The sequence below is a fragment of the Choloepus didactylus genome, chromosome 14 (genome assembly GCF_015220235.1).
Source record: "Choloepus didactylus isolate mChoDid1 chromosome 14, mChoDid1.pri, whole genome shotgun sequence".
NCBI lineage: Eukaryota > Metazoa > Chordata > Mammalia > Pilosa > Megalonychidae > Choloepus > Choloepus didactylus.
In genome coordinates, this window is record NC_051320.1 from 43,832,082 (window position 1) to 43,856,556 (window position 24,475).

At 37.5% G+C, this 24,475-nt stretch overlaps 1 protein-coding gene and 1 long non-coding RNA gene across 2 annotated transcripts in view; one reads left to right on the top strand and one right to left on the bottom strand.

Moving 5' to 3' along the window:
• Nucleotides 1-15,983, bottom strand: part of MMP16 (matrix metallopeptidase 16) — a 281,625-nt gene extending 265,642 nt beyond the window's left edge. The window contains exon 1 of the mRNA XM_037803043.1: nucleotides 15,508-15,983. Coding sequence (XP_037658971.1) covers nucleotides 15,508-15,639 — 132 coding nt within the window. The 5' untranslated portion in view covers nucleotides 15,640-15,983. The remainder of the gene's footprint in view (nucleotides 1-15,507) is intronic.
• Nucleotides 15,984-17,380: 1,397 nt separating this feature from the next.
• Nucleotides 17,381-20,427, top strand: LOC119509166. The gene is made up of 3 exons (XR_005211643.1): nucleotides 17,381-17,533; nucleotides 19,484-19,558; nucleotides 20,317-20,427. It is a non-coding gene; the product is annotated as an uncharacterized LOC119509166 (long non-coding RNA).
• The last annotated feature ends 4,048 nt before the right edge of the window (nucleotides 20,428-24,475 follow it).

A 24,475-nucleotide genomic window follows, 5' to 3' on the forward strand; every position in this document is an offset into this window, starting at 1 on the left:
TGTAGGATATCAAGCATTTTTAAGCATTGCTGGTAAATTTTAAATTGATGGATCTGAGGTGCATGAATGTAGCAATTCCATCTTAAGGAATTTTATTCTTTAAACAAACTCACCCGTGTTTAAGGATGCATACTACAGCATTGTTTGTATCAGAAAAAAACTGGAAATACACTATTCATACAACAACAGGGGCACGGTTAAATAAGTTACCACACAAGTTACATGCTACCATGTAAGAATTAGGTTGTTTTATATGTAGTGACACAAAAAATGCTACAAGATACAGTGTTATGTTAAAAAATAAATAAAAGAACATTGTGTGTATAGCCTATTTGCAAAGGAAGGGTGAAAGTGAGAGAGAAAGCATATTGCGCAGGTCTAGAAAATTTCTGAAAGCTACTTAAATAACAAAAAGGAAAGAAAAACAGCTTTTACGAAAATGAATAGAACTTGCAACCCTTGGGCAGATGACTCTCTTCAACCAATAGGCTCAGTAAGGCACTCAGAAAGTGACAACATAATAGTAACGGTCATTTTTCCTGTTTAATGCCAAAGTGACTGATGGACTCTTAATTTCAGAGGGCTAACATTTCGTCTCCTTCTAAGCAAGTTGCAATCCAAATAGATAATACATGTGTCAACAAAAGACTGAAGAAAATCTTGTGTTTTCCCTGTTCTAATCCTGCTATCAGTGATAGAGGTATTCAGCAGGAGAAAATCTGTCAATTTTAGGTCTTTAATACTGTGCTTGATCGAACAGTAAACACGGTCTCATAATGTAAGATATTTTTAACCCAAATTACCATGCAGTTAGTCACCTTTAGGTTCTGACATGCTAATGGATACAGCTGTTGACAGCACATGAATTTCTTTTCTCGTCTTTGTAGCTAAATAAGAAGAGTTGAAATTATTTAAGACTTCCAATGAAATAAAGTAAAATTGTTTTTGCTCTTTCTTGAAAACTGTCTTGGGGAAGTTGCCATTTATTAATAGTAATAAATACAACCAAAACCAGTGAACAAGAACCAGGTTACTTTCATTTTATATTTTCCCTAGGCATTCAATACACACCTGTGGAAAAAACTGACCAGTTTTTTAACTCTTAAAATGGCAAGCCAAAAGGTATTATAAACGTTCTTTTGGTGAAGGAAGACAGAAAATATTATTTATACCAGAAACACTGATGTAACATGTTGGGAGATGATAGTAATAAATGCCGAAGTCCGAGTTGCTCACTACTTGACTACTAATCTCTAAGGTAAATATGTCTCTAGATTTTGAGAAGTCAAGTACCTTTAATAAAGTATATGAAGTAACTGTAAGGTTAAGGCACCATATTGTCACCCAGTATTGGCTATATGAGTTAAGGGAAAAGAAAACTTTTGAAATGGATCAGAAAATAGCAGCTAAACTAGAAATTAATGTCCATGAATAAAGGTTAGAGATGGTTCAAGCCTTAAAGAGAGAAAGGAAGGATGTAATCCATTCATTCCTTCAATGCACATCTATTGAGCTCTCTGCTTCTTTGCATTGTAATGTTAAGCTCATGGAATATAGTAGTGACCAAGACAGATACGCTCTGTCCCACCATAGTTATAATTTACTGAGAGACAGATATGAATCTGCTATACAAATAACCTTGTACAACAGATTATTTGCCTAGACAATTAATTTATTCTAATAATCTGAATTTAACCTTATGCTTCAAGCAAAAAGGAAAGGAAAAGTAATTTATTTAGTTCCCTAAAATTTCTCCCCTAGCAAAAACAATTTTAGTCTACACAGTTCCAGAGATAGGAAGACCAAAATTCAAAGACAGAGAGACACAAAAGAAGTTGTTACTGAGCCAAATCTCAGCAATTAATAAGTCTAACAGTTAATAAGTTCATCTTCTATTAGAGAGTTGTGAAGCCAGATAGAAGGGTAGGATCTAATAATGAAAGATCAGAGATAATAGAGGCTCAAAATGAGGTTGCAGCAAAACAGATGAGAAAAATGAACACATTTAAGGTATATGTATAGGAAAAAGGCAACTGATTAGAAGTAGCAAGTAAGGGGCAGGAAGCTGGGGGTTAGCTCCTCCTCTTCTGACAACAACTGTATGGTAAGTGGTACGAGTACAGTGATGAAAAACATGGGTGGAGGAAACAAACACTGGGGGAGAGGATATATCAAAACCTTTGGCATTGGACATATAAGTTTGATTTTCCAGCAACCACAAGTAGACAGATGAGAATACTGGTTAGAGCTGCAAAGGAGGATGTGAACTGAAGCTATAAATTTACAGCTGTGTTCATACAGGTATTTTAGGATATGGGAATCCATGGCATTGGTCACTGAAAGATTACAGAGTAAGATATAAACATGGCCCAAGATTAAACCCTATTCAAATCAATATTTGATAGTCAGGTATTTTAGTTCTGCAGGATAGTATTATAAAGAAGATTCCAACCTATTCTTCTCATTCTCAACATATGTGTAATTATCAGCAATTATTATACATTTGATCTGTCACTGTTACTAAGAATTACATTAAGAACCCTGTGCCAGTTTGGTTATATTGTGACCCCCAGGAAAAGTAATGTTCTTTAATGCTATCTAGTGGGGGCAGGCTTATCAGTCTTTTGATTAGGATGGAACATTTTGATTGTTTCCATGGAGATGTGAATCACCCAACTGTGAGTGACACTTCTGATTGGGTTATTTCCATGGAGGTATGGCCCCACCCATTCAGGATGGGTCTTGATTAGTTCACTGGAGTATTTAAGAGAGAAGCTAAGAGCCAACACAGATCCAGATGCTTGCAGATGCTTGGAAATGCATGGAGATGTGGACAGAAGGATGTTTGGAGACGCTAAGCTAAGAGATGAAGCCCAGAGTTTGCCCAGAGAAGTTAAGATAGGACCCCCAGACACTTAGAGACAAACGTCTTGGGAGAAAGGAAGCAAGGACACACAGGAGCTGAGGGAGAGGAGTTAAGAGAAACCCAGAGACGTTTCAAACAGCATTTTGAATAGCATTTTGAAATACAACCTGGGAGCAAAGGAAAAGCAAAGTCCAACCACATGCCTTCCCAGCTGACAAAGGCGTTCCAGAAACCACAGACCATTCTTCAGTGAAGGTATCCTCTTGTTGATGCCTTAGTTTGGACACTTTTATGGCCTTAGGACTATAAATTTGTAACTTAATAAATCCCCTTTATAAAAAAGCCAATCCATTTCTGGTATTTTAAGTAATGGCAGCATTAGCAAACCAGAACAAACCAAATATACTATTTTTACTAGCTTTATTGAGGTATGATTGATATACAATAAGCTTCATGTATTTAAAATATAGTTTGGTAAGTTTTGACATACACCGTGAAACATTGGCATAATCAAGAGAAGACTCCTCTAGCTCCTTTATAATTCCTCCAACCAGCCCTCCTGTCCCTGTCCCCCAGTCCCCAGGCATCCATCGATCTGCTTTCTGTTAATATATACATATTTTTTTTTCGATTTTCTTTAATTTTCTATAGATGGAATCACACAACATGTCACTCAACATAACTATTTTGAGATTCTTTCATGTTATACTATGTATCACTAGTTCCTTCTTTCCTAGCGTTAAGTTCTAGTATCTTGTATGAATGTACCAGCCTTGGTTACCCATCTACTTGCTGATGGGCATCTGGGTTGTTTCCAGTTGGGAGACCTCTGTCAGCACTTCCTGCAGTGCTGGTATACTGATGATGAAAACATTCAGCTTTTGTATGTCTGAAAATTCTTTATTTTGCCTTGTTTTGGAAAGACATTTAACCAAGTATAGAATTCTAAGTTGTCAGTTTTTTTTTTTTTAATTCAGCATTTTCAAGATGTTTCTCCACTGTCTTTTCACTTGCATTATTTCCAATGAGAAATCCATTACCCTTTTTTGCGCCTCCATATGTAATGTCTTTTTTTGTCTATATGCCTTTAAGACTTTCGCGTTATCACTCATTTTTGAGCCATTTGATTATGATATGCCTTCATGGTTTTCTTCTTGTTTCCTGTGCTTGGGAATCACTGAGCTTCCTGAATCTGAGACTATTTTATATTTTTCCATAAATTCAGAAAATCTTTAGTCATCTCTTTCAAATATTCTTTCTGCCCTTCCAACTCATTCAGGAATTCAAATTACACATTTACTATGCCGTTTGAAATTTCCCCCATCTCAATGATGCCCTGTTCATATTTTCAATTTTCCTTTCTCTGAGTGTTTTATTGTAAATAATTTCCATTTCTATGACCACAAGATTACTATTTTTTCCTTCTATAATGTCTAATCTGCCATTAATTTCATTAAGCAAAATTTTCACCTCTTACATTACAGTTTCCATTTCTAGAAATTTAATTGAGTCTTTTTGTATCTTCCATGTGTCACCTTTTGAAAATAAAGAATACAATTATAATAGCTGCTTTAGTAGCCTTGTCCACTAATTCTAACACCTGTGTCATTTCTGGATCAGCTTAGATAGATTGACTTTTCTCATTAGGGAATATGTTTTCCTACTTATTTGCATGCTTGGTAATATTTCTTTGGATGCCAGACATTGTGAAATTTCTCTCGTTACGGGATGGATACTTTTGTCTTCCTATAAATATTACTGAACTTTATTGTAGGAAGAAGTGAACTTAGAAACAGTTCAATTCTTTCAAGTCTTACTTTAAAGATTAATTAAAAGTGGCATGAGAGCAGTGCTCATTCAGTCAGGGGCAAAATATTTCCAACTATTGAGGAAAAACGTTTTTGAGAACTCTACTCAATGCCCCATGATTTATGTCATTTCCATTCTGGCTGGTGGGAACAGGCACTTCCCAGCCCTGTGTAAATATTGCACCATGTTCCCTCTAATCCTTTTGGTTGCTTTTTCCCCAGCCTCCAGTAGTTTCTTCTCAGGTACACACAGATCAGTGCTCAAATGAACACTCAAGGGGAACTGCTCCGCAAGTCTCCAATGTTTTTACTCTGTGTAGCTCTCGCCACGTCAGTATTCTGACCTATGCACTCTAGCTGCATTAGTCGCCCCATCCTCCAGTTCCATCTCCTTAACTCAATATGTCCGCATGACTCGATCTCGGTTATCCCTCCCTGCCCAGAAACGCTCATGGCAGTAAGCTGAGACCACTGTAGGGCTTACTTTCCTGTTTCCTATCTCTCAATTATTACTGTCCTTCACTGTCTGAGGTCCACTGTCTTGAAAACCATTGTTTTATATATTTTATCCATTTGGGGGGGTTATTTCAGGAGGGAAGATAAATCAGAATCCTACTACTCCATCTTGGCACAATATACTTTTACTCTTCATTGTAACAACCCTTGAGTTGGGCCTTACCATCTCTATTTACCCATGAGGATACTGGGGTACCCAGTCAATGAAGTAACTTGCTCAAGTTCAGAGAGCTTGTAAGTGACACAGCTAAGAATCTTAAGCATGTTACTTCCAAAGCTCTTGCACATAACCATTATAATATATGATAATGACAAAGTGAGAAAGTAATGGAATGAATATTCACAGCAGCAATTTCGTAAAATTGGTTAGATTTTCACCTTCAAAAGTTGGTTTAGAAATAATCCTCCTGTGGAAGGATGATGAATGAAGGGAATGAGTCCTGAAAGCTATTTACAGTCACAGTATTAAGGGCTGAATATGTTTTTTACATCCTTTAGTCAACCACCAAATTGGAGTTTCATGTTATCCACAACAAAGGCCACAACCAGACATCAAGCCTATTCTCCCACAATGAGAAGGCGCCCACTAACTTCTCAGGCATCTGATCCGTGTAAGGACTGATTTATCTGAGAAAGGTCTCCTTTATATTATAAATAAATAAATAATAAAATAAATATTTTCAATAATAAAATAAATGTTTCCTTGTTGCTTCCACCCAACTGATACAAGATGTAAACATAACAAACTCCAGCATCCACAAAACATTCCAGTCTGAGGCCCTGTTGGAGAGGAGTGTATATGTACAGGTCACTGGAACGCAGATCCTCTGACACAGGTTTTCAATTACATTTTCTGCAACGTTCCATTATTTTGGTCTTAGAATATAATGACATCTTCCTAAACCATGCAAAAATCACATTTAATGGACAACTGCACATGATAAACAGTTGAAAAATGAGATCATGATTATGATTAATTTAACACTGTATGTAACCTAAAATTATGTCATACATAGGTTCTCAATTTCCTAATGATTTAAAAATTATAAAGGGTATTATTATTCAACAGCAAATTTGTACTGAGCACCACATAATCAATCATGAATCAACAAAACAAATCAACAACCACCCATTCAGTTTTTATTCCAGGTAAGACTCTGCTCAGAATAGGCTCAGCATTTTCATTATGCTTATCAGTTATCTGGAATCAAAATGATTTTGGCAATGGAACTGAATCAATCCATCATTACTGGGAGCTTGGAAGTTGTCATTTGTGTTTACTTGGTTAGGAGCATGAGTTCTCAAGTCAACCTGCCTGCTTTGACTCTGGGCTCCTCCACTTCAGCACTTCATAGCTGTGTGGCCTTGGCAAGGTCCTTAATCTCTCTGTGCTTCAGAATCCTCATTTGTGAAAGAGAAGTAGTTTTTGAAACTTGTGCTAACTCACAAGATTGTATGATAATTAAATGAGTTAATATATAAGAAGCACTTAGAACACTATTGTGCACATAGCAAGTGCTCTACCAATGTTACTATTTTTATTATCATCATTAAAATAATAGTCTTTAACTAAATTCCAGGTATTTGTATTTTACTAGTTCTTCAGACCCTTGTTTAATTAGAACGTAATGCCATTGCACATTTGTTTCTAAATTGCTGGCCATCAGCAGGAAATCACAGAACTGAGACACCAACCTCTCCTTTCTTAAAAGAGGCTGCTTAATAATGTCTCAAAGTTGTCATTACAAAACCTGTGCTATAGATAGGCAATAAACATTGTATAACCATTTTATAAATGGTCAAAATATGGCAAAACTGCTTTATTTATTTGCCTGAGTCATCCAGATAGCAAACAACTTCACCAAATCCAGACAGGAGCAAAAGAGTAAGTAGTATGAATAGAACTGTTGCAATGTTAGCAACACCCAACCTTTAAAAGGGTTTCATTACTGAGAGTGCCCTTGGTTTTTTTAAGTTTGTTTTCAGTTCATACAAATTCTTGAGCATAGGTTTGTCTCTGGAAGTTATTTCAATCTGCTCTACCTTATTTACAGTGAAAGAGGGGAGGGGAAATAAATGTGGTTTCTCATAAAATTTCTCCCAACTTCCAAGTCTGGAATCCTCCAACATAACTAAAATATGAAGTCCCTAAAGCCCCAACTAGAAGAAACAAGTAGGCTCATGGGAATGAACTGCCTAGCTATTGTTTAAAGTAAAGTGGGAATGCACAGGCATTAGAAATCTAAAATGATACAAATGGCTAATCACTATAAACAATGAGAAACTATTAACACTGGGTCTGAACTCAACCGTGAAAAATTTCCATGGAAAAAATACTTCCTTGACACCACACGGGTTATGGCTGTGCATGCACGCAGAGGCATGGGCCTGCATTCCTCTGACATCACATCAGGTGCACGCAATTTGGGGGCATGAAATGAAGTTCATAAAATTATCCAGCTTCTCTTAAAAAACGGCAATTTATTTCCTCTTAACTTAGGTGTCGCTAGAATACATACTGTAAAATTCCATTCTACTGAGTAGTTACACCAGATAATCAGTCGTCTCTTCTGGGTTTACTCCATCACTTGAATACAACAGTCTAAGGACTAGTTCCCCTAAGAACATCTGTGGCTTACTTCATTTAACCATCTCTCACTTTTCCACCAAATAAGAAACTGACTAAATTTAAAAACTAAAAACAAAAACAAAAAAACAACAAATAAAAAAAAAACCTGAATGATGTTTGTGAGCAGGTAACAATATTTTCATTGGATTTTGGCATGCCCTATTTTATTAGCGAATGCCTTTTATCTTTCCCTCTTACTCCCTGCCCCCCACCCCCACCCAGGGGTCATACAATAATCTGCTCAACTGAAAGCATTTCTGAGGTTTCTGTTTAAAAAAAAAAAACAAAAACAAAATTGTTTTCCACTTTTGTGGATCATTTCTCAAATATTTTTTAAAAAGAAGATTGAGTGAAAACTATACTTTAAAATTTGCTTTCACTGCAAAGTATTTTTACTAAGATAATATCCTGTGGTAAACATTAAAAAATTTAGTCTTGTGACCTTTTAAAATTGGATCTTTCCTACATATAATCTAAAAGCTGTGATCCATTTAAATTTATTCCACCTCTGATCTGTAAGAATACAATTATTTCATCAGCCATTTTAGTTGCAATAGGAACACCAAAAGCACCTACAGCCACTAAAATGTATAGCTTCTGACCTATTTCACACCTAAAAATAAGAGACATAAAAAGTAGTCCTGCACTATAACACTGTCATACTGTCATGTCCAGAATTTTTTTCCCATAGAAAAGTGATACTTTCCCCCTTAGTTCATCAAATATATGATCACTAGTGCCAAGTGGCTCTCAATACACCCAGTTCACATATTAAATCGTGAAACATGTGTTCATTAATTCTCCAAATGCTCTATGATCGGCGATGATTCATTTTAAGATATCTGATTGCACCTAGTGTCCTTGATTTTAAACCAAGTTCATCCAAGCCACTGGAGTCTTTAAACAGCACAATAGCTCCCTCTAGCCTCTTTTTATATACTACACCCTGAGGTCATATTTGATCAAGGGTTGGGGAGGTGGAGTGGGACTGCTCTTACTCTCTTTGTTGAGCTTCTGTTACGCGACACATCCAAACCCAAAACTGCACCACTGCCAAACAGTCATGGCGGGACACCAAGACAAAGAACACCCATTCCGAGTGCTAAAAGATTGGAAGCAACAAACACATAAGGTTTCATGAATAATCTCAAAATTTATAAATAACTTTTTCAAGAAAAAGTAAAACAAAGCAAATCAAAAACTGAGATTCACAAATATTATTCAGTATTTTATCCTTTTGCATGGAGTTTTTTGTTGTTTACATAAGCTACATAAGCACTCTCATTTCACTGTAAAATATAGGTATATCTGTATACATATAAATATATATGTATGCATGTGTGTGTAAAAATTGTGAAACCCCTCTGGAAAAAAACTCAGCTAAAAGTCAGATTTTTGGTCTTATTCCAAATTGCCTTTTTATGACTGATGTACCATTTGTAGACGATATACGTTTTTAAAAATAGCATTAAGCCATATTTTTAACATTAAAATTTTTAAGTTTGCTACTTTGGCCAAAAATTGATTTTAAAGCTACAAATAAGTTGCTGGCATTGTTTTTATTATTCAGCAGAAGGCTAGGATTATTTCCAAAATGGAACACTCTGTTACTAGAGATGATAACAAACATTAGATTTAAGTTGGACATTCTGTATCTCTTCATGATATGCATTTCAGGAAAAAAAAAATCTGATTTATCAACCTTTGTGATTTAGTTGCCTCAGCTTCTACAGGGTAAATATGTACAGACCTTTCCCCCTTCAGCTACATAAACTAAAGCTTGGAAGCTAAACATTATGGAATTTCTAATTTGGAAGGGACCTTAGTGATAATTTACATTAATTCTCATTTTTGTAGATGTAGTCTTTAAAGAAATTACTTGTCCAAGATTAAAATTATGTTTAGTGGAAGAACCAAAGTTAGAGTAGACATCACTTAACCTCTATTCTAGTGCTCCATTACAGTATACTGCTATTCTCAATGCTACAACATTAGGGGCGTGTATGTGTGTGTGTGTGTGTGTGTGTGTGTGTAATTTCTTCGTCATTGTAGAAAACACTCTAATCTCTTTTCTTGTCCATCCTCCTCCCTCATCTTTAAGAAAAAGAAAAAAGAAAAAAAACCAACCTATTTTTATGTTCTCGATTTGGGATATAGCATAGAGCTGGTCCACGTTCTATAAGGAATCCTATGCCTACTATGGAAAGGAAGCACTTGGGCCTTGAGCCAATTTAAATAAACAAGTCCATTGAATCACGAAGTCTATTCATTTTCCATGATATTAGAAAAGATTAACAGATTCAGCAAACCCAGCCTTGTAAAAGAAGGTGTGAGCTGCACTTGACATTCTATGACAGTAACAGATGAAAAGACAAAATGTGAAAATCACATTCCTGAACTGAATTAAGAAAAAACCCATGGGAAGAAAATGCACTGATGTTAGCTTGGTTGACTTTCAATATATTACATTTTTAAAAAATGAAAAAAGTATTAAAATAAAATCTTCCAAGATTAGCCGGTATGTCCCAAACTGACAGACTTTTATGAAATAGGAGGCTATTATGTCAATTACTTTTGAATCAACATTTATTTTCTGTTAATAATAATGACATGTAAAAATTGAGTGCCCAACCATGTGAAGGTAAGTTCCAAGTTTTATATATAATACACATATATTCATTTAATCCTCAAAACAACCCAATAAGGCAAGTGTTGTTAGTATCTCCATTTTACAAATATGTAAACTGAGGCACACAGATTAATTAATCTGCTCATTATTACACAGCTCACAAGCAATACTGCAAGCAGAAAAGATGGGGTTAAAATACAGGGAGTCTGGCTTTCGAATATGGGCTCCTAACTATTATACTAAACCACAATTAAAAAAAAAGAATTGATTGATAAGAATACATTTACAGAAATGTAAAATAAATTGTTATGAAAAGTAGCATGAAAGACGACTTTCTCAATTTGAAATATACTTGGTGATGGCTCAGAAAATTCCTGAAGGAATGAAGAAATAAACCTTTCTTTTCTGACTCTGAATAAACTTAACTTTCTGAATGCTCAAATTTTTTTTGGTCCCAATATAATTTCAATTGGTCATCTATCAAATATTCTGAATAGGTACGTTTTGAGTGGCTGGACTAGGTCATGCAGTGAAATAAATTTACATAAGATAATTGATTAATCCAACTTCAGAGAAAAGAATTATAACACTGAACAAGTACATTTAAAAATTTCTTATGTTAATAACCTTCAATAGCTTGAGTAAGAAAAAGTAGGAACTTTATATCTGTCACTTTTAACCTGACTCAACAGAGATGAAATGCAATTATTGAATCTGACTCTATCCATACTTAATAGGGGAGGAGACACTGGAAGAGAAAACCTAGCTGTACAGAGAGGGATCGACTTGGACTGGTGTTCTTTGTGGATTTCTCATGAGGATAGTAAGAGAAAGCCTAACTTGCTGCGATGGTTTTATGGCTAACCCTAGATCTGGGCAATACATGACTAGGCAACTGTGAACAGAGAAAAGCATAAAGAGTGCAAGACACAGAAGACAGCAAACCTTAGGACTAATCTTCTGACCTCCATGTCATAGTTTTTGCCCCTCATGAACACTGTGAATGGGCAACACACCTGGGAGTTCTTGAAAGGTTAAGATCTTGCCACATATAAAAATCTTTATGAATTAGTCACATAACCCCTGTGCTGATCAGTATCAACTGCTACAGTGAGGAATTATGGGATATACTCAGGAGACTCCCCTTAATAAGGAGACTGAAAATTCATGCCCTTCCATGAGCAAATGAAAAGAGCATATTGATTATTTAAGTAAATGGAGGTCAGGAGATACAAAAAACTATCTCCCAAATATGAAGTTTTAAAATCTGTAAAATATAATCATTTATCTCCGAAAAGTCTCAACACCTAAGCTTCCCAAAGCAAATACTTACCTTTTAGTTAGATTAATTGACAAAGAGGTGAATAAATCCTAAGTCACTGAAAGAAACATATTGCAGGAAAAAAAATCTAGCAAATAGTTACCCTCACAATTCATAATATTTGTCATAAAAATCCCTTTGAAATCCAGAATCTCTCTCTCGTTTTTTTTTTTTTAATTTGGAGCAACAAAATCAATTTTCACTTTATCAGAATTTTTATCACAAAAGAATAACCATCTTTTTATGCTTGAGCTATGCATCATTCAAGGTTTTAAATGTTTTCATTTTACTATTAAATTTGTTTAAAATCATTTTTATCACTGGAAATGTGTACTATTGTTAAAACACAGTAAAGAGTATGTTGTTCATGTACTTAACATTCGGCAAACCATCAGAGTTGATGATGAGAGTTATTACTACCATAAACAATAGTTTATCTCAAATCTCATGGAAAAAAAAAAAAAAAGCTCCAGGCTCATGGAAATCCTCACTACTACAATAGGATAACTATTTTAGAACCAAAATTATTTTTGTAAGAGTAGAGATAAAATCATAACTGTTAAAACTTTAGCTGCTTCTGACCAATGAATGCCTCTGATTCAGACTGCTGTCCAATGACAGCAGCCTTCAACTTTTAGTTAATATTAGCAACCTATGTACCTTGCATTCCACTAATTACTACACACTTAACAGACCCACTCCTCAAAATGGGCTCCACTTATATACAAAAACCTTGATCAGAATGAGTGTATACTGAAAACTTAGCATTAAAAATTGTTTTCCCTAACATTTTAATGAAAGGAATATATTAAATCTCTTTCATGCTACTACTCCTGATAGTATCTGACCTTTTCTTAGCTGTCAGATGTTTCTTTTTGATTCTTAATTAAAAAATTGCACTTGCTTTCATCAGCATATTAAAAATAATCTCTCACTCGGATAACTGGAAATTCCAAACGTTTATACTTGTAACAAATCAGGCAGGAAAGAGTTAACAAGAATACCTCCTACCCCCTCCTCCAGGGAAAAATATAGGTGCTTTAAATTTTATATTGCAGGGGTGAAAAATATGGGTTTATTACCAATTGTTAAGTTCATTAAGCAATAAAGCATAATCATCTTAGCTGTCAGCATAAAAAGCCTCACTCAGAAGCTTCTTTCCAACTCGAACTTGGTGTGCTCACTAGAAAAAAAATACGATCATATGAGCTTCATGCATGATTGATACCATTACTGTTTATTTTAAGACTGCCCTTGAGAATCAGTCAAATAAAGCATACCCAGTATACATTTTGCATCCAAGAAAGAGAAACAACCTAAGTGCCTCTTCTGGAGAAAAAATGGTGAGTTATTCTGCCCATTAGTGCCTCCTGCCAAAAAATGATACATCCAACAGAAGTGAATTGAGCAGAAATTAACATCAGAAAACATCCTGTCATACTACATTCTTTACAATATTTTGATTTAGCTAGCAGCTATTCCCATTATTAAAAAACCATAATGGGGTAATCATTCCACATAAAAGAAGCACATAAACCTAACGAAATGCTCAAGAGCATAAGGCAGAAAAAAAAATGGGGAAACATAATCTTTTCTAAATTATGATGAAATTCCCTCGGTATCAAATAAGCTTTTTAAGGTCTCAGATGGCATATGCCTCTTATCTTACATAATTAAATCTCTGCATTATTCAATAAGCATGGATGGGCAAACGTAAATCCTTTCAAAACGGGAAAATAACTCTTTCCTCTGAACTATTTTTTACATATATCTTAATGAAGAAGAGAAGAGATAAGGATTCAGAATTAAATCAGGTTTTGGTAACATCATAACTTTTTCTTGCATAATAATATGATTGGACTGAGGGATCCAATTCATAAAGAAACACAATTTAATCCATATTCAGCCTCAAAAGAAAACCTAATAAAGTATTTCAAAAAACACAGGTATGATCCCAATAATCTCTGAAAGCAAATGTAAATCTTCCCCATCAATCCAGGCTCTCCCTCCTCCCTTTAACTGTGAGCGAGATACGATGTAGCAGTTACTTTCAACCACCTCCCCATACCCCACCTCACCACCATCACCACATCAGCACTACTTCCAATCTGGAGCAAAAGGCCCTTCTATTTACAACATTATAAATAACAGCATGCTACCTTCACTCCTCCAGTCTATGAACTAATTATTTATTTCAACATTAAATTAAATTATCTCTTCATTAAAACCTTAGGTACAAAATCCATTTGTGGCATTTAAATCAAAAAGTTCAAACTTGCAATCAAGAAAAGTCTAGATTTTCAGCCCCTCTTTATCTCTCCTTTCATCCAGGAAAACAAAGTTTTGTTTTCTAAAGGATTAAACAATTTTGGTTTTCAAATTATGGTTTTTCTATAATATGTGCATACTTAACATCTGTAAACTTCTTTAACTCTCTTGGTAATGGTTCTTACTTCTTCAAGTACTTTATTTCTCTACCAACCACCACTTATTACATGGAGTTCTAAGAACTGTTTATATAAACACAGGATTGTATTCAGAATGCTTTCACACATGGCATTTATTATGCACACTTTGTATATAAATAGGTTATATGAAGCATGTTCAAATTCTGTGCAACAGGTCCTGCCATTATGTAAACACACTCCCAACAAGATGACATGAAGCTTTATAAGATCATCAAGAAGGAAAAAAAAATCACATTATTCCTTAGAGACTTAACCAGAATTCTTTTGAGATGTCAAAAGACATCAGACATAATCAAAAGGAGCATATTTTACTAATACCCTCTAACTATCTTTGTATTCCACTGTGTGCATGATAACCTGGTGTTACAGCCCAGGTGTACACACGCTTCCATTGATTTACTGCCCATTACTGGCTTTAGTGCTGAGTTGATGACGGGAAGAGTACTTTGGCAGAGGTCTGACAAGTCCTTATCCTTAAGTTCCCTTTTGCTTTGTTCCAGTCTATTCTCAAAGCTATCAAAGTAAAGGAAATGACACATTTAACCCTCTCCGTTTTGTCATGGAGGTGTGAAATAAAATTTAAAACACACCTCAGAACTACCACATTGGGCCACGTTTATTTTCAATTGGCGGGGGAGGGGGAGAGAAGCCACTTACAAAGAGATGGATTTCATGTCCTCTGTACAGTCAGATCTAATTACAGTGTAGTAAGTTATGTCTAAATGAGAAAAAGACTCTGTCTAGTCAAGTGTTTTACCACAAAGTAATGTTATTAAACATATCAAGTATTCCCACGCTCTCCTCTAGGTTCTTTGATTTTTATCCTCCTTTGTTAGGCACCAAACACAATAAGAAAGATTTCAGGCAAAATACCAAAAAAGCACATGATGCTAAGCAATTAATTCCATCTTTCCCGAGCTGTTTATCCACCATAAACCCAAGCTGGCTTTATTAAGCTATACGACTGCTCTATGTAGGACTTCGCCTCCTCCCTGGGAGAAAAGCACGGACCGGCCACACTTGTATCTTTGAGCGCGCAGCATCGTGCTTTGTGTTGCTGGGGATAACGGATTCTCGGTCTCACGCGCATCCATCACCTAAGACAGGGAAACTCTGCAAGGGTCTTGGCGGCAGGGAAGAGAAACAATGTGTTGAGACCCAGGCTGTTCTGGGCTACGTGGCTCCGAGGAGTGAAGGAAATGTTTCAGGGAGCAGCCCAGGCAAGGGGTGGGGGGTAGGGAGGGGAGGAAGAAAGCCCTCTTACTCTTACCTCCACATTGAAATACTGCTCCGTTCCGCAGATTGTAGCACATAAAATCCAAAGCAAGGTTTGCAAGAAAAACACCCCTGAATGATGCACGAAATCCAACCGTCTTCCAGTGCTGAATGTGAGTAAGATCATAGTGAATTGTGCTTCAATGGATGGACGAGCTCCCCTTCGCTTTCTCTCTCTCTCTCTCCCTCTCCCTCCCTCCCTCGCTTCCTTTCAAAAAAAGTCCTCTGGGTGGGTATGGAGCCTGCAGGTTCACCCACAGCTGGGCAAGGGGAGGAGGCTGGGGGCCCCCAAGCTCGGCAGTCCCCGAGAAGCAGCGGTGGAGGCAGGATCACCAGCAGCAGCTCGCGTTCACCATCCTTGGGAGCCAGTCGCCGCGGACGTGGCGCCCAAGTTCACCCGCGGTTCGGGCTCAAAGCGCCGAGTCGCAGCCGCAGCAGCAGCCACCGCCGCCGCCGCCGCCACCAGCCCGCGCGTCCTCCTCCTCCTCCTCTTCCACCGCCTACTCCTCCTTCGCCGCCGCCGCCCCCTGCTTCTGCGGGAAGGGCCTCCGCCGCTCCTGGCTCTCTTGCCTCTCTTCTCCTTCCCTCTGCTCCTCGCTCCCCTCCAGAATGTTCATCCGTAATCTACATAACTCCTCCTTCCCGGGGTCCATCTGGCTCCCCGGCCCTCGGCGCGCGCGCACACACACAGCCCAGGCTACACACACGCGCGCGCGCACACACAAGCACGTACACACACACACACACACACACACACACACACACACACACACACACACGGCCCGACACAAAAGCGTGCGCGCCTCTTAAAGGAGACGGCTCTTCAAGACTTCCCCGCTACTGTAAGGAGCGCTGTAGGTTGCCTGCCTAGGAGAACGGCTCTGGGCTGGGACCAGTTCTTTCACAATATCGCCCACCGTTCACCCTCGAGGCAGTTCTAGGAACCTGGGCAGCTCCATGCTTTCATCTTGCCCACTCCCCGAGGAGCATCTGGGAACAAGTGCGCCCCTCCCCTGCGGGGTCCTGGGTGGGGCTCTGGCCGCGGACCCGGGTGGGGGCTGGGAAGCGGCCCTGGCCCGGTCCTGGAGAGCATTTGGCGTCCTCAAGCTAGCGGCCCTGGAAGGTTAGGCGCGCTGGGAATCAGGTGAGCGCCCGGGAATTGCGCTCCATAGGGCTCAGGTTGGCTGCCTGGGCTGCCAAGTTTGGAAAGCGCGAGATGGAAAGTCTCGAGTGTCCAAAACTTTGTGAGGTCTCCCGAGTCTGTGGCCTAGTGTCTTCCCAAATAGCCTCCACCACCACTAACACCCTTCTTCCTGGCGCGGGCAATAGACACAGAACTAACGGGGACGGGGTGGGGGTGAGGATAGTGACTGGCACCTACAAGAAGCAAGATGTTCTGTCCGGTGGACACACGTACACACAGGGACCCGGGAGAGGTGGTTCTGGGTGTTAACAAAATCCGGGACAAGAGTGGATGGGAGCGCAGCAGCGAAGTGGGGAAAGGCTAGGGAAAGAAGGAGAGAGATCAGCCTGAGGAAAGGCAAGTAGAGCAGCTGGCAAGGAAGGGAGAAAGAGGCTGCGCGCAGACCGAGCGGGGGAGAGGCTGGCGGGAGAGAGGAGCGCTGCAGGCGAGAGGGGGAGGCTGCTGGCAAGAGGTGCGGGAGAGCTGTGGGCAGGGGAACCTCAGAAGAGGTTGCCAAAAAGGACTGAAATTGCAGCCCTGTGAGGCAGTGGACAGGGGGTGGAGCAACACCAGCCTTTGGCAGGTGATGGTTTGGCTTGAAGAGAATGGGGGGAGGGTGGAAGGCAGGCATCTGTTTGGGGGCAAGCCAATAAATGTGCTCTCCTTGGCAGCCAGCAGAGGGGAAAAGGAGTCCACGGGAAAGAATTGCAGGCGAGGTTGAGAATAAAGTGTGCTCCAGGTGAGACAGCCACATCGGTGAGGTGGAGAAGAGAATTGACGAGACAAATTTCAAATGGTGGGCTGGCAAAGCAAGAAGGACTGCAAGTGGTTATTTTTGGTAAGCAGTTAGAAAATGTTGAAAATAGTTTGCCCCAAATTGCATTGGACTGAAATAGTTTGTATTCTAAAGAAGAAGAAAGTTGAGGAATGAGACCTTGCACCTACTACTTTAAAATCCATAAGAACTATGACCCAGCCAACATGCCCAAGGTGCTCAGGGAGCTTTTCCTGACTGTCTGCTCTATGTACAATGGAATTACCCACGAAAGAATTTTGGAGAAGTAATAAAAAGTAATGCTTTATACTTGCTTTGTATAACATATTAAAATTTGTAAAATGTTTCCACACATATTATCTCATTTAATTCTCACAGCATCCCTTAAGGTTTTGTTGTCATTTTACAGATGAAGAAAATGATGGTAATAATAAATTTTTCAGAAATCCATGCAAGTGGCAAAGTTCAGACCTGAGTTTTCTGACTCTCTGCTCAGTGCATTTTCCATTATACCCCAGAGACTTCCATATAGAAATCCATTCCTGCTCTTAACAGGTTTATAACCCATAGGTTGAGATAACATACATGAAAGAAACAACTAACAATAGAAGGTAATGAGAAAGCAAGGTCATGATGTAGAAATATATGGTTTTCTATGTCAATATAAAGTAATGAAGTGGGGATTATTTGTCACTAAATCTTGAAAATTTTTTATGTGTGCATTATATCTGGTAGAGTGCAAAAGGGAAGAAGATATATATATGTATATATATATAAATTCAATTCATGATCATTGAGATAATATTATAGGGAGGGAGGTAAAACAAATTTACATGAGACATACATAAGAAAAGGATTCTAAATGGTGAAGTTCTTGCTACATGAGTAAGAATATTAGAAGACTGTGGAGGAAGTAGAATGCCAGTTGAGCACTACTGGGCTATTAGGGAGGAGGGACTTTTTAGTACAAGCAAACTGTTTGTCAAAGAAATGGCCTGAGCTCAGAACAGAAGGGTGCATTAGCAGTGTATTTGTGGAGGAGAAGGTGTAGGGGGAGACTGTCAATAAAATACTGAGTTAACATTCCATCAAATAAGCAAGCAGGGCTAAACCATTTTAGATAGGGGAGGAAGGGACTAGGTGCAAAAGACAGCAATTAAAGCAAGGTTATAGTCCAGCAATGAAATTGTAAGGGCCTACACTGGTGGGGTGTCCTTGGAAAACTATGCCTTTAAAGGAGGGCCCCTAAGGGAAAAAAGCTCCAATAGGGAATCCTAAATTCAAAAGAATCTAAAATTAGTTATTAGTAATAATGATAATCATTGTTATTTACTCCACAACTATTTCTTAAATTCATTAGTGGGTATTCCATAAGCAATGAATGAATGAATTAGTGAATGAATGAGTGTTCAAGGTTTTGGAAATACTCACAGAAACAAAATACTGTTCCATTTCAGTGGCGGACCTCAGAAGGATTTCCAGTCAAATGAGGGAGACAGACATAATAAGGTTGGCAATGTGGGAGACCCAGCTAGTGAAGTATGCAAGATGTTATGGAACAGGGTGGAAGAAACACTTGATTTTCCGTAGAGTCCTTGGAGAACACATCACAAAAGAAGTGGTTCTCAAACTGAATCTTGAAGGATGAGCAGAAATTCACCAGGCAGATAAGAAAAGAAAGGATATTTCAGACCTTTCTGCAATGCCTTAGAGGAATGAACACCCAAGATGCATCTGTGGAAGATGGTTTATCAGGGTGTGTGTGTGTGTGTGTGTGTGTGTGTAACAATGTCAAGGTCAGAGGTTGAGTGGTGTGCAGGGATCAGATCATGAAGGGCCTTGTGTGCCACGCTTAGGACTTTAAACTCTACCCTAAAGGAATCCTTAGGAGGAAATTGAATTTTCATTACTTTTGCTGTATGTTTGCAAACTCTGTAGAAACAGTCACCTTCTAGAAGTTCTGATACTTTTTTTTACCTCATACATTTCATTAAGTATTTCTTATCTTTGTAGGCCTTGTGCTCTAATGTCTGATGCAACAATTCCCCTTATGGACTCACCTAGAAATGCAATCACTTTCTTTGTCAGGTGAGTTTGGTATTCCATCTTTCATTTCTTATACATGATTTTCTTTTAGGGATCAGAATCACAAAGTTTCTATCCTCATATCTTAGTGATGTGAGCTTCTTAGCTGGGGTCTTCTTGGAGCGAGAGTTGTTTTCCTACCCACAGTAATTTAAAATCTAGAATATCATCCTTCCCTTTATGGTGTTAATGAAATCTTTCCTCACAACTCTTGGTTCTTGCTGTGTGTGCTTTCTGTCAGATACTTTCTTTCTTCTCACAATTTCACAAAACTAAGGAGCAATGTCAGAATTACTTGTGACAGAACAGAGAAACTAAAAGAAATTAAAAATTAATAAGAAAACCAAAGAGAAGGAATAATTGTCCATGAAGGTTAATAACAATTCAATAAAATATTACATGTGAGAGATGGGGCCAGAGGATATAAACAATACATACAACTCTCAAGAGACAAATGACTGATACTTAAAAGTAAGCAGTTTGAGTGGCAAGCTCTAATGTGTAAATGACTTTACCTAAAATAACTTTTGAGGTAAATGATGCATTACAACCATCATTGAACTAGATTGCAGAGTAAACTAGAGCCTTCCAAATTAGGTATAAAGTGTGGGAAGTTACATAAACTTGCTCTTTCCTCTATCATCCAATTTGTGTGTTTTCTTCTCTACTTGCATCAGTTGAACCTGCCATGTTTTGTAAATTCAGAGGATACCGAGTGAGTGCAGAGCCATTGGCATTGTCTAACTCATTTTTTATTACAGGGACATGCACATGTAGAATATTCATCTAAAGGACAGCTGTTCAGGGTTTGCTCCCTACAGCATGGGAGGTGGACAGAAATGCAGAATTTCTGACTACACGAAGATCACCAGGTGATTTCCCCATGCTGAAATTGAAGCACAGGTCCAGTTTGTGCCCAGCAAAGCTAGCTGGCACTGTCTCAAGACCATCCACCACCTCTTAATCTTATTAACATCACTAAGCAAAGGAGCTAACCCAAATTTTAATCAGGATAATCATGTGGAACTGAAATGGTTTTCCCCCTCAAAAATATAACCCTGTGGTATGAACTTGTCTATATAATTTCAGATTTTTAGATGTATGATGTTTCTTGAGTATCCTTTTTATCCAGAAAGCTGTCTAGTCTTTAACTTAGAAAAATTTCTAGCTATTTATTATTGCTTCCCGTATGATTTTTTTCTGTTTAGGTCATTGTTTTATGCTCTGTTTCCACCTCCCCAACTATGAGTGTTTTGCACATATTTGGTCTTCTATTCATTTATTTGTTCACTCATTTCTCCATGAAACATTCATTAACTGCTCTAAAATACCAAGCAATTCAAAATATAAAAAGATAAATGTTAAGTGAGCTAACCTACATCAATCACCTCAGTCTGGTCAGATTCTAAGATAGATATGGATGAAGTCTTATACTTGAAAGTTGTTTTCACTTGTCTTTACTTCCGAAGCTAGCAAATAAGTAGTACTGGCAAAGATAGAGACAAAATTTTGGTATAAGTGAGTGAGAGGAAGATGTCCCAGTGCCTCCCTATTTCTTTAGTACATGAAGGTTGGAAGAGATGGCTGGGAAGTATGAGAAGCCAAGAAACTGGAATTACTGCCTGTCATCCCATTAGGCTAAGACTGAGGCCTTGTCTATACCCATAGTCCTCTCTATCACCAAATAAGGCTATCCCAGCACTACAATTATGTACTTCCCAGTGGCCTTGGTCTGCTAAAACACATGATAGGATTTACAGAAGCTCAGAGTTTAACTCTGCTATTCTTTTCATATACTATATCTCCCTAAAAGAAATTCTTAACTGTTAAATCTTATTAATTTTGTTCTTGTGACTCTCAAATCTGCATCCCCAGCCTTAAGCTCCACCCCATATTCTAGAATTCATATGATCACTTTCACCTAAAAACAGCACAGCATGTCCTTGACCAAGTTCACCACCTTGTCCCTTAGATAGTGTATGCCTTAGTTGCTCCACTTCCATTTGGACTCACAGTTCCATTAGTCACAAAGGCCCAAAACCTTGAACATACCTTTGACACTAATATTAATTTATGCCCTGTGTCTGTCTAATCAGTCACCAGTTGCTGCCATATCATTTTGTGCTATACCATTCTGATTCATTCTTTCACATGCACTTGAAGTTTATCAATGTTCTTAGGTTCATACTCTCATCATTTCACCACTAACCACTGCAGTGACTTCCAATAGGTTATACTTGCATATGTTCCAATTTTGTCTCCAATTATTTTTATGCCAGTCCATTGAAACCTCACCCTTTTATTATTCTTAAATTTCCCCCTTTTACTATTCTTACATATTATCTTCAACATAGACATGGCATTTATAAGTTGGAAAGAAATCTTTAAAGTTTTTTTCTTCACATTCCTTATTTTTCAGAAGAGGAAATTGAGACTCAGCCATGTTAAAAAAAAAAAGTCATGTGCTAGTTAGCAAAGGTGAAAACAACATGTATTCTGATATATAGCTAATTAATTTCTTTTTAAAGAAAATATTCATTATGAAATATTTTAGACATGCAAAAAATTAACAACCATGAACAAGCAACCCAGTTTAAGAAATAGTTTCATTGCTATTTCACCCTGCCATATAAATAATTGCAATAGACTAAAATTGGATGATACTCTGTGGATTATCAGACATACCATCATATATGGTGCCATATATGATGAGAAAGGACATTTAATTCTGTGGGTGGCTGTGAGCATGGAAGAGAGGAATTGAGAATCCCTTTAGATGCTTGTGTAGCTTTAGGAAAATAATTATCTTTCCAATATTCATTGTCTTCATTTGTAAAATGGGATTTGATATGCTTATGGTGGTTGTGAGGATTAAATGAAATATTATGTGTGGAATCTTTCCATAAATTTTTAAATGCTAAACAATATAAGGGGTTATTTGGAAATTAGCTTTTGTAATTATTGCATGCTATACATACAGCAAACAAACAGCAGTGACTCACTGAGGGTCTGGTTAACAAGAGAAGTTAAAAAAGATTGAGTTAGATATGTTCAAAACTCTGTGAAGAACATTTTTCTGAAAACTCTGTAAGAACATTTCTAATAGGTTATGTTGGGGAGTAACAAATGCTGTGGGTATTAATAGAAATGGTGAAGATTATTATTTCATAGCAAAAGGAAAGATCTGTAGAATGGCAATCTCTACCATTGTTATCAAAACAATTAGTCCCTTTTTATGATTACTTAATGTATTGAATGTACTTTTTGTTAGCTCTTGGGTAAAGGAAATAGAAAACATAATGAAATGAGATTGGCATTCATTAAAACCATAAAATCACAAGGAAAATGTATGATATAAAAGTGAATATTTTATGCTAAATTAGAGACATCAAATTGAAATCTAAACTTGTAGAGTTTTGAGAAACTTTTATGAGCAAAAATGCTCAATAAAATATTAGCAAATCAAATCCAACAATGTATAAAAATAATTATACACCACAACCAAGTAGGATTTATTCCAGGTATACAAGGCTGATTTAACATTTGAAAATCAATTAATGTAATCCATTACATCAACAGGCTAAAGATGACAATTCATATGATCATATCAATAGATGAGGAAAAAAAGTTTGGCAAATAAGACACCTATTTAGGATATAAACTTTCAGATAACTAGGAATAGTGTAGAACTTTAAAAAGTTGATAAGTAAACATCTACAAAAACCCTACAGCTAACATCATACTTAATGGTGAGAAAACATACTTTCTCCCTAAGACTGGGAACAAGAGAAGGACGTCTTTCTCCCACCACTCCTATCCAACATCATATTGAAAGTCCTAGCTCATGCAGTAAGGCAAGGCAAGGAAATAAAAACTATACATATTGGGGGAAAAAGGGGAAAAAAAAATTCTTTGTTCACAGATGACATGATTGCCTTGTAGAAAATCTCAAGCAATCAACAAAATAACACTTGGAACTAATAAGTGATTATAGCAAGGTTGGAAGATACAAATATACAACAAACACTCAATTGCTTTCCTATAAACCAGCAAAGACCACTTGCCATTTGAAACTGAAAACACACCATTTACATTAGCACCCCCAAAAATGATATAGTGATATATAAATCTAACAAAATAGGTACAAGAGCTATATGAGGAAAACTATAAAATTCTGATGAAAGAAATTAAAGAATATATAAGTAAGTGGAGAGATATTCTGTTTTCATGGATACACAATCTCAATATTGTTAAGATGTCTGTTCTTGATCTATAAATTCAAGACAATCCCAATCAAAATCCAAGCAAGTTACTTTGTAGATATCTTCAAACTTATTCTCAACATTATATGGAAAGCCAGAAAATCCAGAATATACACAGAATATTGAAGAAGAAGAACAAAGTCAGAGGATTGATATCACCCAACTTCAAGACTCAATATAAAGCTACAGTAATCAGTACTTTTGGTACAGTACAGTAATTTTGGTATTGGCAAAAGAATAGACAAATAGATCAAAGGAGCAGAATAGAGAACCTGGTAATAAATTCATAAAACACAGTCAACTCAACCCCCAGGCCATGTTGTTTGCCTACCCAGCTGATCTTAAAGAACCCTTCACATATCACCCCTCCAACAATCTATCCAGCTGACTACCTCTCCAAACCCCTACCTCAATTGTTCTTCTGGTCTTCTCTTTAAAATACTAACTTCATCCATCCAGGTTGGCCCCACATTATGTCCTGATTAAAATGCTTATTGGCCACATATTAATTCTTGGTTAGTCATGCAAAATGTGAAGTCCAAGATTTTAGCTTCTGGGGGTTGTTGGGTTTTTTGCTGTACATACTCCTGCACTCATTTATTCTTCTGCCTCAGGCCTTTTTCCCTTGATTTGACTTCTACTGTCTGTATTTTGGGAA